Genomic DNA, 16,326 nt, shown 5'->3' with positions numbered 1-16,326 from the left:
CGACAGCAGCAGGTGTGCCATACATGCACACACACACAGACGCAGATACTCACCCTGGCGCTCACACAGATACTTACATACGCACACCGACAGGGAGCACACAGCTGAGTGACGATAATTGAAATTTCATCACAGTAGTTTGTGGTTTTGTAGCACACTCTCAGGCGCACACCCGCCTCACACTAATGCGCTTTTCATGGCCTTCTTTTAGGCTGCCAATCGAAATGTTATTTTCTAATTCACATTTGGAAATGGGAATCGAGACTTCAACTTCAACTTCAACTTCGTTTTCGGTTTGGTTTAAAACACTTTATTTCTTGGGTTTCTTGGTTTTCGTTTGCCGGAGCCTTGCGGCCCGCGTTTTTGTAGGTTTAACATTTACTTGGTATTTGTTTATGATAAAAGTACATTTAGGTTTTAGGTTTAGTTTAGGGAGTACAATAAATACTAATCAATAAATTAAACTCGATCAATAAATTAGCCATAATCGTAATCATATCCGTAGTAATATACTGTATTGTATTTTATTAATAAAATCTACTATGTTCAGTTTTTTGTTTTTCTCTTTACTCGCTTTGGGCTGCTTACACAGAATACAGAATTACTTACAGAATTTCACTGCTTCTTGATTTGATTTAAATGTTTTTGCTTGCTTATGTAATTCCTTATTAGTGTGCACATATTGTTATTAATATTTATGTGATTCTTGCGCGAAGTGCTGATGGTAAAAATGCGATTTCATACATTAAGTCACAGGCTGAGAATTGCTGCATAAATTCCGTAAAATGTTTTGTGAGATTTGTGAGTAATTAATATTGGTTTTCTTCCTTTGGATTTTCAACCCATTTAATTCGACCCGCTCATTACGTTGACCTTCTTGAAACGTTGTAATGTATAAACTTTAGTGAAAATGCACATCAATCTGTATCTAATTATGCGATTCTGAATTCTGGATGTTAAGCATCATCTACTTCATCATCTTCCCTCGTTTTTGGTTTTTGGATAACTCTATATTAGCTGCATACTTTTAAGTGTGTGTATATGGTTTCGTGGTTCACCCCCTTTAATTTGACTAGCACAAGTACTTCTTCTTGGGTTTCATCATGCGAATGCGTCATTTGGAGCCCAACCCGTTGGCCACCAGCGCACCTGGAGTGGCGGCGGCCACAGCAGCAGCCGCAGATCCACCGCCACCTCCTCCTCCTCCTCCACCGCCTCCTCCTCCGCCGCCGGACTGACCGCCACCTCCCGCTGCCGCACCGCCGGCTACTCCTGCCCCAGGTCCTCCAACTGGAGCACTGCCCGCTTCACGGGCTCCTGCTGCAGCAGCCGCAGCAGCTGCCGCCGCCGCCTGCAGGTGGGCCGCCGAGTTGGGAGTGGGTGGTGAGCGGGTGGCCATCGCGTTGCGCAGACTCAGGTTGCTGGCCGAGTGCAGGTGCTTGGCGCTCAGCTCACTGGCCCGGGAGTTGCCACACACCTGGAAAGCACAGAAATAGGCGATCATAAAGTAGCTACCAACGGAGTACAGGAGGAAATCCCTGGGCAATCAAGTTAAAATAGTATTTGGTATAATAATAAAGCACCCACCTGATGGTGACTATCCCAATCCCTGTATTGGCACGAGGCGCTGCAGTATCGGGCCATGTTGCAACCTGAACAGGTCTCCGTGGCCTTGCGGCCGCAGTTCCAGCACTGCTGCTGCAGATTGCTGCCCTGAAAGTGGTTGAAAGTTGAAAAACTAGGTATTAATTAACCAGTTAAGTGCACTTACATTCTGAGCACTGGGCATCGAGGGCGACTTGTTGTCCAGATCCCGCTCTCCGCTGGAATGGCGGCTCATCTCCATGAAGAACTTCTCCATGCGCAGGCGTTCCTGGGTCATGATCTCCGCAGCCCGCGTCTCAGCAGCCACCACTGCCCGCTGGATTTCAATGACAGCTTGCCGCTTCACCTGGAGAGGATTATGGTGTCATTTAACAAAAAAATACCTAAACAAAAGGGGATGGTGCCTCACCTGTGTCACTGCATCCTCGGCATTCCGCTTGAACTCGGCGACCTTCTCCTCCGTCTGGCGGCGCAGCTCCGCCATGGCAGCCGGGGTGACCTCCTGGCCGCTGTTGGGATGCTGCGGCTCGATGCCCCGCTGCTGGAGGATCGTGATGGCGCGCTTCGTCTTGTCCACCATGGCGGAGATGCAGTTGAGCATGGTGTGGATGTTCTTCCACTCCTCCTCGCCACCCGCTCCCGGAGCACCGGCGGCAGCTGCATTGGGATTGGGCTGGGGCTGGGGCTGTGGGTTTGCCGCCCTCGGGGGCGGGGCAGCGTGCCTGGCCTGCGCCTCGCTCATCCGCAGATCCCGTTCGTCGCGCTGCATGAAGGCCGCCGCCGAGGGGAGTCCTTCCGCGGAGGAGACGCCGTAGTCCCCGTAGGCCACCACCGAGTGGGCGGGATGCAGGGTGAGGCGCTTGCTGGGCGGCGGAGGATAGCCGGCGCCACCGCTGGCCATGTACTCGCTCCACTCCTGCAGGCCGTTGTGGCCGCCGTGCTCCATCATGGAGTCGGAGGAGCGGCGCTTGAAGACCGCACTGCTGCCGTTTGATGTGGGCGCCTCCAGCTGGATGAATATGTCCCCGAACTCGGCGCTGGCCACTCCGTGGGGCGCGAACTCCATTACCGCCTGCTCGTTGTTGGTCACGTACTGCAGGGCGGATTGGTTGGTGGCCCTGGCCAGGGCCAGGATCTCCCGCTGCACCAGGGCGATGCTGTTCTTCAGCAGCGGCACCACGTACGGCCGCAGTGGCAGATTGATGGCCTCCTGCAGGGCCAGCCGGAACTCCTCCACGGAGATGCTGCCGCTGCAGAGGGACAGCACCAGGGCGCGCACCCGCTCGCTGACCTCCGGCTGTCCCAGCTCCTGGGAGAACTGAACGAGGGCGCCCAGGAACTTGCGCATCTTGGCCACCAGACGCGCCTGCTCCACATGGGCGGCTGCTGCGGCGGCGGCGGCTGCGGCCAAGGAGGCGGCGTGCTGACTGCCCGGTGTGGGTGTGGGCGAGGTGCCGGAGGATCCCACGCCTCCGCCGCCCGAGGAGCAGCCATTGACCACCGGCGAAACGCTGGCGTTGCGCTGCGGTCGCTGGTGCAACTGTAGAGGGGAGTGGGGCGATCGGGGGGCCAGGCTGCGAGAGCTGTCCGGCGGCGAGTCCGGCGGAGTGCGGCAGAGGCGATCCCGCTCGCGCTCCCGCTCCCTCTCCCTGTCCCGCTCGCTCCTGCTGCTGGAGGTGTGGCTGCTGCTGTCCTTGCTGCTCGAGGATGAGGAGGAGCTCTTGTCCCCGCCGCTGCTGCTGGCTGTTTTCGTTGGTGGTGGTGGTGAAAAGAGAGGAGGAGAAGGAGGAGGACAAGTGGTTAGTTGCATGTTCATCCTGGAACATGGGAAACAAGTCCAAGTCCAAGTTGGAGACCAGGACAGGATGTGCAGCCCAGGCGCATTACAAATGCATTAGCCGAAACCGAGGAACGGAAATATTATATATGTGCCACCTAACCACAACAAGCTACGGCACTTGTCCCACAGATCTGGTCAACTGCGCAACTACACACAACATACAACCCACTACACACGGGATACTGGATACTACATACTGGATAGTGGATACTGCATACTGGATGCTGGATGCTACATACCAGGCTCACTACAAACCAGACCAACTGCCGGCCGGCATTAACAAATTTGTTTGAACATGGGAAATAAATTAGCAAACATTTTTGGCCCTTGCCAAGTGTGCTGTGTGTGTGCTGTGTGTGTGTGGTTTGGGCCCAGTCAGGCAAGCAAATCAAGCACCACATAACGCACTAATTGCAGGACGAGTGGACGAGTGGGAGGATGTGAAAGGATGTGGGTGGATGTGGGAGCATGTGGGTGCTCTGCGGTACGTGCTGTCCCATCGCAGCCAACCATGATCCTGCCAAGCGATGGTGTAGCTCAAAAATGAAAGCTTAACGCAAATCCGCAGGACGCAGCTGGACATAGAAGCTGCTGGGAAACTCATTGTCAGGCGACGAAATGGTGGCAAAGTGAATTGGTTTCAGCATTTGGAAAGGGTTCTTGCTCAGTAGGAAATAATAAAGTAAAATAACTTTTAGTCTTTTAAATGGCACATACATAGGACATGAACTTTTTATAACCATGTATAGTTAGTCCTTTAAAAACCAACTATTTGCATGTATTTTCAACCTATTTGCAGGGTCTGTGCTGCATACAAATTCTTGCTATCAATGTTGCAACATAGAAGTCGCTTACTTTCCCGAATTCCTGAAATGTGGCAAGCATTTGGCACAAAATAAAAGGCTTAGGACACATTTGTCGCCTGTAACGACCAAACACACACAAACTTTGTTTGCACAAGCTAATGGAAATTGTTTATGGGTGTGGGTCGCTGCTTCGGTGGTGTGGTGGTTCGGTGGGTTGGTGGGTGAATGGGTGGCTAGATGGTGGCTGACAGACATTGTGGGCGGCGAATGTTGCTGATGACCATGATGATGAGCACGATGATGACGACAACGACGATGGGAATGGCAGTCAGTTGATGTTGCCGCTGATGCTGATGCTGTTGCTACTGCTGCTGCTGCTGTTGCTGCTGTTGCTGCCGTGCGGCTGCTGCACAGTTTGCTTTTGTGATAATGATTGTGGATACAGCTGCAACTGGCTGTGTTTTCACAGCCATTCAGGCACGCCACCGCCTTGCCAATCGAAGGGCCACACGACCACCCAGAGCCACCTCCACTGCCAAACGAATGGGAGATGGCAGACACACGGATGCGGATACAGATGGTCGTGGTGGAGTCGGAGTTGGAGTTGGAGGCATCAGTCAACCGACTCGGCGGCTCTTATCAAACGCCAAGCATAGACAATGATGGATCACATGCTGCCCCCCTCCCCCCTCCATCCCTTCGTTTTTCCGGGTTTAATTGGCCATTGCCACATCCCTTTTGCTCCGCCTGGTGTGGTGTACAATTGTAAAATATTGCACTTGACCGGGCTTAAAAGTTTCGGTTTGTTTTGGTTTGGTCCTGTTGCGGGAAAGCCTCAACTGCTGACCCAAAGTTGCTGGCCGAGTGGCAGCTGCTGCCAAGAAAAACCCCACGCAAAACCGAAAAACTATTTACGAAAATTCTGTGTTGACAATTCACATATTTTCTAAAACATAATGTTTCGAGCGGAGGACTCGGGTGGTTTCGACTGCTGGCCCAACATTTGCCAGCTCCATGAGCTCCCTCCATCGATTTAAGGTTACGTATACGCAGCGTGGTCCCAGCCCAGCAACATGCAACTGTGTGTGTGTGTGTGTGTGCGTCCCTGTGTGTGTATGTATGGGTGCTGTGTGTCTATGTGGGCAACAGAATTTGCACAGCTGCGTCCCATAGATTGCAGTCGAGCGCACAAAACGAAACGTTGGCAAGTTTAGTTTGTTGTTGGTGGTGCTGATGTTGCTGTTGTTGCTGTTGCTGCTGCTGCTGCTGCTGTCATTGCTGTTGCTGGCATAGTCATTTGGGAAAACAATCATTTTGGCAAATATTCATCATGCACTGCTTCTGATTATCATCGGCAGCGGAGCGGGCAAGTGGGCAACTGGGAGGCACACACACACAGTTGAGAGCTGTGTTTGCCCGGAAAATGCTAATTGCTGGTGAAAGGAAAGAAATTCAAGCGACTTAAATGCCGGGCCACACATCATTTGCCTGGGAACAGGCGCAGGTAGTCCACAGAATCCGGACAATCCGCAATGATCCCCTTTTCCGACGCCCCTGCTCTAAAGCAGGCAACAAAATGCTGGTCTGATGCTGGGAACAATGCCAGCAGCGGTTGCCGTTTTTTCCTCCTCCTCCTTTTTTATTTTTTTGGAGGAAGAGTTTTGGGGTGCGGTGGAAACTAGCAAATGCTTTTGGCCTTTTTCATTCCCATACACTCGTGAAGCCGGCAGACTGCGGCCTGTGGTCCCTGTTCGGTTCAGTTCGGTTCGGAAAACCAAAAACCATTTAAAAGTAACGAATCCGAAATGCTCTGATGTGCAGTTCCAGATGGAACTCAAAGTGGAGCTGGTAACTGGGAGCTGGTAACTGGGAGCTGAGAACTGGGATCTGGGCCCAGTTTAAAGGATGGCGGAGCACGTACAGCTGCTCAGGTTCACACCATCAAGTAAACAGCTATAAATATTGGGGATTTTGAACGTACACTGCCACTTCAAGTGCTCAATCATAAACGTGGTCATCCTGCACTTTAAGCTTGTTACCCTAAGTAGCTTGCTTTGGCATTGATAACTACCACTAGTAGTCACTAATTATATATATTTAAGTAGCCTGTAAAACTAGTTCCCTGTTACAATGCGCACAACTTTCGCCCCGTTCTTTTCTCGCAGTGCAGTCTACTTAATGTGCTCCACTCACCTTTAAGCCGACGACTAATTGCCGCCGCTGTGGCTGCCGCCGATGTTGTGTTGTTGGTGGCCGCGGCGGCTGCCGCTGACGCTGATCCCGCCGTGGACGATGACGCGGGTGGCACCTGGACGGCCGCGGCGGAGGCCACCGCCAGAGCGGCACCCGCTGCCACCGCCGCTGCCGCCGCCGCAGCTGCGTCGTAGGCGTCCTTGTCGGTAATCTCCTCCTTAATTATCGCCTTGCCGTCGAGCGCCATCTGGAAGCAGGAGGGGAAGTGGTTAGCTGGGTGGTTTACTAGAAGAGATACTATGTGGGGAGGAGCTGGTGCCCACACCCAGCTAATTTAGACGGCAGACTGTGCAGGTTGCCAGGCTGCAGGTTTTCTGGTTCCCAGGATCCGGGCGATAGACGAAAACATCAAGTGACAAAGTTCTCACATTATGTTTTCAACTTATTTGATTTCAATTTGATTAAATGGTTGTCTGACATGCAAATTGGGCGCACCCGCAATACCGAAATACACTTTCAAAGGCGGAGACCTTGGGCTTTTGTTCGCTTCGAGAGGAAAGAACAGCTGCCGCTTTAATTTGGCCAAATTGCTTTCATTTTAGAGGCGCTTAAGTGCGATTATTTTAAATATTCACTTGCCATTCAACACAAACCAGCTGCCTTAAAGGACTCTTAGCAGTCCTTCATCCTCATGCTTTGCACTTGAGAGTTGCCCCAAAAAAGGATTTTAAGCAACTACTTTGCTTTAACAATGGGCGCACCTTTGTGCAGCAACTAATATGGTATCTATCAATATTCTACAAATTCTCGGCCTTTTTTTCTGGCCTCCAAATGGCGCAGACCAAAACCAATTTGCAGTCAAAGAATGCCGACAGCTGCCAGCAGTCCGCACGCCGTAGACACCTGTTTCGTAATTGAGTCGAAGAACTTTTCACTCGCGGCGGCCGACTAAATGAAAAGCCATGGGGAAACCTGGCCGATTTCTCAAAGGGGAGAAATCCCAATCGAGATCGGGAACGCAGCCTTGCTAATTGACTCGACACTGCGCTTCCTGTTTACCCACCACTGCGACCCACTTCCCTGGCAGTTCCGGCCGCACAACCACCATCCACCCACCACCCACGAGCCAGCCACAATCCACCCACTCGACGCACCACGCAACCACCCATCTTTCCACACTCCCCACCTGAAAGTTGTTCATGTCCAGCTCGCATGAGGGGAGCATTTTTGTGTTGATTTTTATCACTAAAATATGTAAATACCTTTGCGGACTGTGGGAGTTTGTGCAGCTTGCCATGCTTTCGTGTAAGCAAGGTAGCTGGCAGGAGGGGGGGAGAGGGGGAAAACACGGAGAAAAGCCGCTGGAAAGGCGGAAAAACCTGCTCAGTTTCATTCATGTTTTCGATCAATCTCTGCCCGCCGTTCGAGGTGCAAGAAATGTTTAGAGCAATTGTTTAAAGTCAATCGTCGCGGCCGGCAATATTTACAATCGAGTGGGGATACCTCAGCCCCCCTTTGCAGAGGGGGGAGGGTGTGCAGCGGGGGGCAGTGGCAGCAGCTGTTTGGCATCAGAGCGAAATTACACTCAAATGCCGCAAATGAAATTCTATTAAAAACAAACACTTGACACGCCGCCAGCTGCCGTTCGCCGTTCGCCAAACTGAGGGCCGACTAATGACGACCCAGCCCCTATTCCCACTCCGCTGGGAAAGTCCCATTGGATGGGATCTTCTGCTATCCCCCAGTGGCGGGAACACTTGACAAGTGTTTTGCAGCGAGGTCTTTCCACAGTTCGCAAAAAACAGGCAGACAAAACATGCGTGAGGCGGTGGAGATGGAAGTGGAAGTGGTAGTGGGTGGTGGTGATGGCGAGGCAAACAACAAGTGTTTGTGAAAGGCGGCAGGTGAGCTTAATTGGGAAGTGGGTGGAATGGGATGCCGCTGGAGGGGAATGGATATTCGTAGTGGTGGTGGTGGTGGTTCTGACTCACTTAATAGCCGGCAGCTGCCGCCTTTGGCCCTGGCTATGACGAATGAATCAAATGTCAGGAGCAGTCGTGTCGTTGTCGCTCAAGCAGCTGTCGCCTGTCGTCGCCAGAAGGCGCCCCCAGTTCACCCAAACCCCCAATCCCCTCCTCGTCCTCGGCCTCGTCCAGTGTAAGGCAAGCACTTCAAAGAGCCGGGAGCCTCACAAGCTTCCATCGCAGCAAAATGGAAAATGTCGCCCGCAGAAGTTTTTCCCACAAAACTTGGGCCAGCTGAAGCCGAAGCTGTAGCTGTAGCTGAATGTGAAGCGGCAGGAAGGAGCGGGATCCAGGCTGCAGGATCCAGAATCCAGGATCCTGGATTTGGGGGGGAAATGGGGTAGAGACGGAGGCTGCGACGGCTGCCGGCGAAATTGCCAAGAGGAAAAGTAATTATTTAAACGGAGGCAGCACAGTGGGATAGAAGCCCAATTACGCACTCACTTTTGGGGGCATATCAATGGCGTGATTTATGGGCACACATGTACCCAGTCATCAAGGAATCCCATTTATTGGGATGCGGTTTCCATTCTGAGTTGGAAATTTGCACACCTCTGTGAGTTAAGGTGCGTGTTTCCTTTTGAAGTTAAAACAATTCAGCCTTTTGATTTTGATGATTACTCTGGAACTGCCCCACTACCCACATCTTGCCACAAGCGGTGGCATCTTCTATAGTAGTCATCACTTCACTTGCAGGACTATTAGCAGCCCCTGCTCGACGATTTGACAAATGAAGGCCAACGGCACCATATATTTTCGCTGCATAATTTTCAATTAGGCTGGCGGAAATCGTAAAAAACAAAGGACACATTTTAAGCGACATTCATTTAATTCCCAGTGGCGGGAGACTGGCCGCTGGACACCAAAGCATTTTATACTTTTATCCCTTTTGCTAACAAAAACACCCACACACACAGGCACACTCCCACACACACACAAGCACACACAGATTGTAGGAAAGCTGGTTAAAAAGGACGAGGAGTGGTTAACGAAAAGGCGCGCCAACTGAAATAACAACAACAAAGGATGTGGAAAATGGGGAGTCGGTTTTTCCGGGGGTTGAAGGCCAGCTGAGCAGGAGGAGGGAGGAGGGAGGTGGGGGGTGGATGGGAAATCACAGCACAGCTGCATGTGCTTGCCCGGTAAGCTGCCCATTTACCCTGCCCCCCCGCCCCCCTCGTCACTCGCCATCCCCCGCCACATATGTGTGTGTGTGCGAATGACAAGCAACTGGACCTCGGAGCTCGGACCTCGAAACTCCAACCTGGGACTACCGGACTGTTGGACTCCCGGACAGCTGGACAAGTGGACTGCCGGACAGCAGAGTCCGCATTGTGCGTCATTATGCGCAAGTGGCGCCCGACCCGCGTCCCGCTTCTGGGAGGGATTACTGGCGATGGGAGAATGGCGAATGGCGAATGGTGACTGGCGACGACACCTGTGCAGCAGCAACATCGTTTCGCAGTTAAAACTTTTTGCAACTTGCTGCGTCAGCTGCTTCATTACACATGGAGCTACAAATGTATGCTGGCGCAGGCGAAAAAGTGGGTTGTTCAAGGAGTTCTGGCACTCTGCGTTCTGGGTTCTGGGTAATTAGCGTTAAGTGGGCGGCCGGCGTTCTGGGGTTAATTGCACGGCAGGCGACTACAATTACAGACATTCGTTTTTCAATGGAGATGTGAGAAAATGCCTCAAAGTGACTACTAAGCTTTTGATTATGGCCCAAAAATCGATTTGTTGACTTTCCCAGCGAAAGGAACTATCAATTAAACGAGTATAATTTATATATTCTTTACTCTGTCTACTCATTATATATCTCAGTAGGGCTTATTCTTTAAGCCCTTAAGATATTTGTTTTTAATTAGATGGGTAAATCCTTTTACTGATATTGGTTTACCACATGTTCGAATTCGACACCCTGCTGATTTGCAAACTAAAAAAGAATCGTTTTCACCCCTAATTCGTGCTCATTAAATGGCAATGCGATTACATAATTGGCCACTGACTGGCTGGAAGTTCAGGGGCAACCCTCGTCAACTATTTGCTAAGCGCCTCTCAGTCTGCCAAAGTGCCTCTGCATGTGTGTGTTGGTGTGTGTGTCTGCTGGCAACGTGCCGCAGCATTGGCGTCATTTTAAATTACACATCGCACACACACACACACACACACACAGCCACGCAGACTGACAACGAGCAACAGGAAGGGGTGCGGGGGGTGGGGGGTGTGGGGGGTGTGGCAACAATGGCAACAGCAACACCAGCATTTTTACACTACTCGGCCGCACGTGCGAAAGTTCCTGCCACGCCCCCCTCTCCCCGATTCACCCTTCATTTGCAGCCTGTGTGGGGCGTAATAAGATAATGGCTTGTCACAGGGGCAACAGCAACATCAGCAGCAGCAGCACAAACAGCAGCAGCAGCAACATCAGCAGCAGCAGCCGCAACTACGAGGCAAAAACAGTTGGACGAGTGTCGCGCTTAATCGGCTTTATGGTCTGTTTTATTTCCGATACGAACTGCTTTATGTGCTTAATAAGGGGGGAGAGGGGAGGGGGGCATGGGGCATGGAGAACATTTGGCTGCCACATGTTGCCCGCAAAGCGTATTTAGGCATCCCAATTATGCCAGCGAGGCAGCTGATGGCCGCCAGCTGGCAAAGTTGCTGCTCGTTGCTGCTCGCAATGCTCGAGTTGCTGCTGCTGCGGGAATGCAATTTCCCGAGCTGTGTTGTTGCAAGCGAAGATTTTCCAGCTGCCACCGCTGGCGGCTGCTGGCTGGTGGCTGGTGGCTCGTTCTCCTCTGATTGGAAAATCGTTCTGCCAGCCTTGCAGCAGCACGTGACGCTATTCAAGTTTTTGCCAACTTGTCTGCCAGCAGCAACAGCAACAGCAGCAGTGGCAGCAACAGCAAATGGCAACACATGGTGGCACGTGTCGACGCTGATGTCTCTAGGCCAAAAGGCTGCTCTAGACGGCGGAGCATGTGCCACCGCTGCCGTTTTCAATTAAAAATTGCGAGTGACAGCAGGTGTGCTGTATCTGCTCGCTCGATGGCCCGACCGTTGCAGATACACATGCAGATACAGATACACATGCAGATACAGATACACATGCAGATACGGATACACATGCAGATACGGATGCAGAAGCACCTGGGCGGTCTAATAGGAGCAGCATACGAGCACAGGACACAGGATACAGTCGCAGGACTTGGGGATTGCCCAAATCGATGAATGTTGCCCCCTTTGAACGAGCAACACATGCCACTCTTTTTTGGCACAAATCTGTGGCAGACACTCGAGGCAGCAGCTCAAACAACTGTGTCCTGACAACTTACAACCCTGCTCCTCTGCTCCTCTGCCCCTCTGCTCTTAATCTTCTTCTGCTCTTCATCTGCGGCATCATCTGCGTTTCATCTGGGGCAAGAAATATTGCGCCAGCTGTGCCAGCTGCTTCGTTGTCTTTCTCATCCAACGCCCCTGCTCCTCCTCCTGCTCCTCCTGCTCCTCATCCACCTCGACCATCTCGACCACCTCCTCCTCCTTGGAATGTGGGAGTGTGCGGGACAAGGTCAGCCCAGTCTGGGCCGGAGATTTAGGGCTGCGCTGTGGCGCCTGGCAAATCCAATTCAAATGCCGGCAGGGGCACTTGGTATTTGGTAGCCTGCCAGCGACTGGCGTCTGCGTTTCTGCCATCTGCGATTGTACTGGACATGCGGCACTCGTGGACTCTCGTGCACAGTACAGTTTTTTGTCCCGATCCGGCAGAATGTTTAAAACATAAGAGCCCCTGGACGGGGCGTGCAGCTGGAGCTCCGGACGGGCGCCGTTTGTGGGCGGGCTAAGGTTAATGGCTAAGACTTTGAAATATATGGCCAGGCGGCGAGGAGATTTCAGCGCAACTCATGGAATATCGAATGGCATACAAGTAAATGGTTTGAGCCATAAAATCACTGTTCTAGCTCTTTCCAAAATGATATCCACGTTACTTAGGGTATCCAAACTATCATAAAGACAGAGGTAGGAAGTTAAACGGACTGTAACATTTTAATAATGAGTTCGGACCACCAAAAGGTCAAGGAACACATTTAGACTCCTCCAAATCACGGAAATAGTTTCGGACTTTGGGAAAGCGTATACTTAGCAAGCACTCAATTGAAAATATAAACCTCCCATATAGTTTTCCCCAACGAAACTCAACTAAACTGTGGTGTATCCATGGTATTTGCCCCATTGTTTCTGGCGTAGAGAAATTCGTTGTTTTTTTTGGCGCTGGCTTTTCCTATGACATTTTTGCTTGCCCCCAAAACATTCTGTGGCCCACGTCTTTTTAATAAGCTGCCACTTGCAGCGCCAACAATTCCGCAGTGGCGGGGCGGTGGAAAAGCCACAACAGCGGAGTGGAAAAAGGCGAGGAAAATCGAGGAAAAACGAGGAAAAACGGGGAAAAACGGGGAAAAAGGCAGGCAGCCAGGCGAGCAGAAGAACTAGGAGTAGGAAAACTGAACTGGATGAGAGCGACGCCGAATTTTGTTTTTGACTTTTTCGATTAAGCGTATGCAGCCCCGCTCGCCACTTTTCCGCCTTTCCACTTTTCCGCTTTTCCATTCGGCGACTGCTGTTAGTTGCTGTTCTGTGTGTGACATTTGCGCGATTTTTTGGCTTTTCTTTTCGTTTTTCCACCCTCTCGCCCCTTTAGAATCCATGCCACCCGTGCTTTGCAATGTTTGCGTTTGGGCTTCAGGCGGAGTACTCCAATCTGCTCCACTCCCCGCTCCCCTTTGGGGGGGGGGGGATCCACTGACAAGTCTAATAAGCAAATTGACTTATTTCCGGTCGCCATCGCATCGCATCGCCATGTTGTCTGTTGTTGGCTCAGCTGCGCCAGGCCGCAAACAAAATGGCGTCTCATTAGTCAATGTCGTCTAGGCAGCATCTTAATTGCAAAAGGTGTGAAAATCCAAAGTTTTTCTGTTTGTTTTGGGTTTTCCCGCACTGCCCCGCTCTGCCCCGCTTTTCCGCTTTCCCGCCGAAGTTTGCCTTTGCCTTTGCGTTTGCGTTTGCAGTGCTAATGATTGATTGAGCCCTTGATGGATTGCCCGGATTTGCAGGCACATGGCGAATGTTGAATGTTGAATAGCGACTGGCGATTGAGGGGGGAAATGGGAAACGGAGGAAGGGGGGCGGGCTAATTTGATGCCAACAGCTGCACTTGTCATGTGCATTTTCACCTGCCTCAGGTTCGCCAGTGTTTTGTTTGCCCCCGACCATTACGCTAATAACTTTGCCCTTTTTCGCCGCTGTCCATTTTAAATTCAATCACCATGTGCAACCAGCCAGCCAGTGGAGTAGTAATCCCCTTCTCCACAAGGACATGCATTATTTAGCAGGACTTTGTTGAATGCCTGATTGCCCGCTGATTACCGATTACCTATTACCTATTGCCTATTACTACCCAGTAGCCAGCTGAGCTGCCCAGCGGCCAAAACAAAATTAAATTGCTGACACTAATTGGTCCTGAAATATATTGTATCTATTTGCCGAACACGATTAGGCTGTCCACTTGGCCCGTAGGCATTTCAAATGGCAGTGATTCGAGGCCAAATCGATTGGTTGCTCCAAATGAAAAGAATAGTTCTTATCTCAGAGTTAACAAATTGATTACATAAATTGCCATATGAATATCTTCTCTCAGTAGAACAACTACTTCGAGACAACTTGTATAGTTGATATCCACGAAGTGACATATGTAACATACTCCTGGATTATCGCATTTGCCCACAGCTGGGTATCAATTAGTCTAACCCCCAATTAGGACCCAGCCCTGCCACTAGCACTTTTCGCCTTTTTTGCGGTGCCACTGCGCTGTTTAATGAGCAGCGGCAAAAAACGAGAAAAAACACAATACAAAACAGACCGCTTCGGCGGAGTCCACAAGCTGTTAAAATGTTTATGCAGGTGTCATGCCAATGCAAAGGAGATGGTCGAGATGGAATATGGAATATGGTATATGGAATATCGAATATGGTAAATGGTGAATGGTAAATGGTATGTGGAATTCAGAATTCGGAAGAAAAGAGCAGCCGCACTGCCAAAAACCATAACAATAGCAGCCAAAAGGAGAAGCCGGCCAAAAGGCCAAAAGGCAGCTGGCCTCACACCGAACAAGTGTCCGCATTCCGGATCCCGCTCCCTGCATCCCTCCACTGCATCCCTCCACTGCCACCTGCCCCTTTGGATCCGCAGTGGCAACAGCTGCCGAGCAGCCAAGGCCAGATCCACCAGGTGATTTCCAGAATGAGTCACCACCACGGAAGATCGCCAGATCAAACCAGCAGATAATGCGAGCATTTGAATCAAGAATTGAGGATTCAAGATGATTATTGCTTATTGAAATCAGAGAACAGCATCTGCTCTGGAATATATTTCTAATTTTTGAATAGCTTGGTTCTTCCAGTAATGAAACTTGTAATGCCTGGTGAAAATTCGCTTTTTAAGGGACTGATTCAGCTGATAGCGCAATCAATTAGCCCTGGCGGCACTCAAAACTTTACTGCCAACCATAAACTGTGGGCTGGAAAAGGCCCATCTGGGCGAGGGTTTCCTACCCAGAGGGAAGTGACTTCCCAGTTACCAGTTACTAGTACTCAGTTTCCAGTTACCAGTTACCATTTACCAGTACCCAGTTCCCAGATGGAGGCTGTTTGGCCACCAGAGCTCGGGGTGCGACCACTGATATACGGCTGTAGCTGTAGATATGTAGCAGCAGATGGAATCGACAGACGGTGGAGGCAGCAGATCCGGAGCGGCGACACATGGCAGCCAGCTGCAATTATTTGCAGTTGGAAGTTCTGTTTCTGTTGGGAACGCGGCGCGGCGCACAAGGCCATCAGAAACAGACGGCGGCGGCGGCGGGCAAAGTCATGGACCAAATACCCACTGGATGTTGCCCCCTGCCATCCAAAAAGCGGCAAAAAGCGGGCAAATAATTTATAATTTCGCACGTGGAACTGACAAAGCAGCGAAACTGAACGGAGGAAGTAGAGGGAAAACGAGATTTCCCTCCTCGCAACGTGTGGCGTCTTAAACTATTATTCGAGCACTTGACAAACGACAAACGAATTCGTATCTGCAATTCGCTTGAGCTACACAGTTGTGTTGCCCAAGGAACAGATAAAAAACAGATGCGACCATGTGTAGATACATCTGTCTCTGTATGTGTGTGTGTGTGTGCAGATGTGTGTGCTCTCCTTAAGGCCAAAGACACTTTGAGTGCTTGAGTGGCGGAGGACAGCTGGCCGCAATCAACATGTGTTGGCCGTAGCTCATGTTCATCGAGATACGTCGAGATACAATTTGCATGGACTCACCATTTTGGCAGATCGCTGCTGCTCGTAGATGCTGGAGTGTATCTTCTGGGTTGATTTAGTAGTATGGTGTAGTATTGCAGTAGTTGTATCTGCGAGATACTTTCGCTGGACCTAGCACTTGGCGTTAGTGTTATTGTTTACCAACGAATCATTGTCGGAACGGCGGCGGCAGCGCGAAACGCGAACCGGCATCTCGGAGTTGCGGCAAGCGACTGGCTCACAATCTGCCTCTGAATCGGATGCAGAAACGCAATCTACAGCTGTAGCTAAAACTGAATGGATGCGAAAGTATCTGCGGGTTGGCACACGCGAGTATCTCGGATGCGATTCGAACTGCGAACTTCACTGCGAACTGACACAACTGAGAGTTGCCGCGGAGCTGAGCACGTCCGTCCAGTCGAAAGTGGCGTTTGTTTGTGAGGCGACTGGCTGCTCTGCTGCTCTGCTGCGGACCAGGTAGCACATGTTCGACCGCTCCGCTCGGCAATCCG

At 51.0% G+C, this 16,326-nt stretch overlaps 1 protein-coding gene across 2 annotated transcripts; it reads right to left on the bottom strand.

The window, feature by feature from the left end:
* Window positions 1-294: 294 nt before the first annotated feature.
* On the bottom strand, window positions 295-16,258 carry LOC6532021 (protein CBFA2T3). 2 transcript variants are annotated; one of them, XM_039372399.2, is made up of 7 exons: window positions 15,836-16,258; window positions 6,445-6,691; window positions 5,241-5,246; window positions 2,015-3,348; window positions 1,772-1,951; window positions 1,588-1,713; window positions 295-1,477 (listed from the first exon to the last, which is right to left on the bottom strand). In XM_039372399.2, the coding sequence occupies exons 1-7, from the start codon at window positions 15,836-15,838 to the stop codon at window positions 1,115-1,117; spliced, it is 2,259 nt and encodes a 752-aa protein (XP_039228333.1). In that variant the 5' UTR covers window positions 15,839-16,258; the 3' UTR covers window positions 295-1,114. The 2 variants fall into 2 exon arrangements, with proteins under 2 accessions (XP_039228333.1, XP_039228334.1); XM_039372400.2 differs by lacking the exon at window positions 5,241-5,246.
* Between the last annotated feature and the right edge of the window lie 68 nt (window positions 16,259-16,326).

This window comes from Drosophila yakuba, chromosome 2R (assembly GCF_016746365.2).
Source record: "Drosophila yakuba strain Tai18E2 chromosome 2R, Prin_Dyak_Tai18E2_2.1, whole genome shotgun sequence".
In the NCBI taxonomy this organism is placed as follows: domain Eukaryota; kingdom Metazoa; phylum Arthropoda; class Insecta; order Diptera; family Drosophilidae; genus Drosophila; species Drosophila yakuba.
The sequence above is the reverse complement of the archived record's forward strand: the minus strand, read 5'-3'. Positions and strand labels throughout refer to the sequence as shown.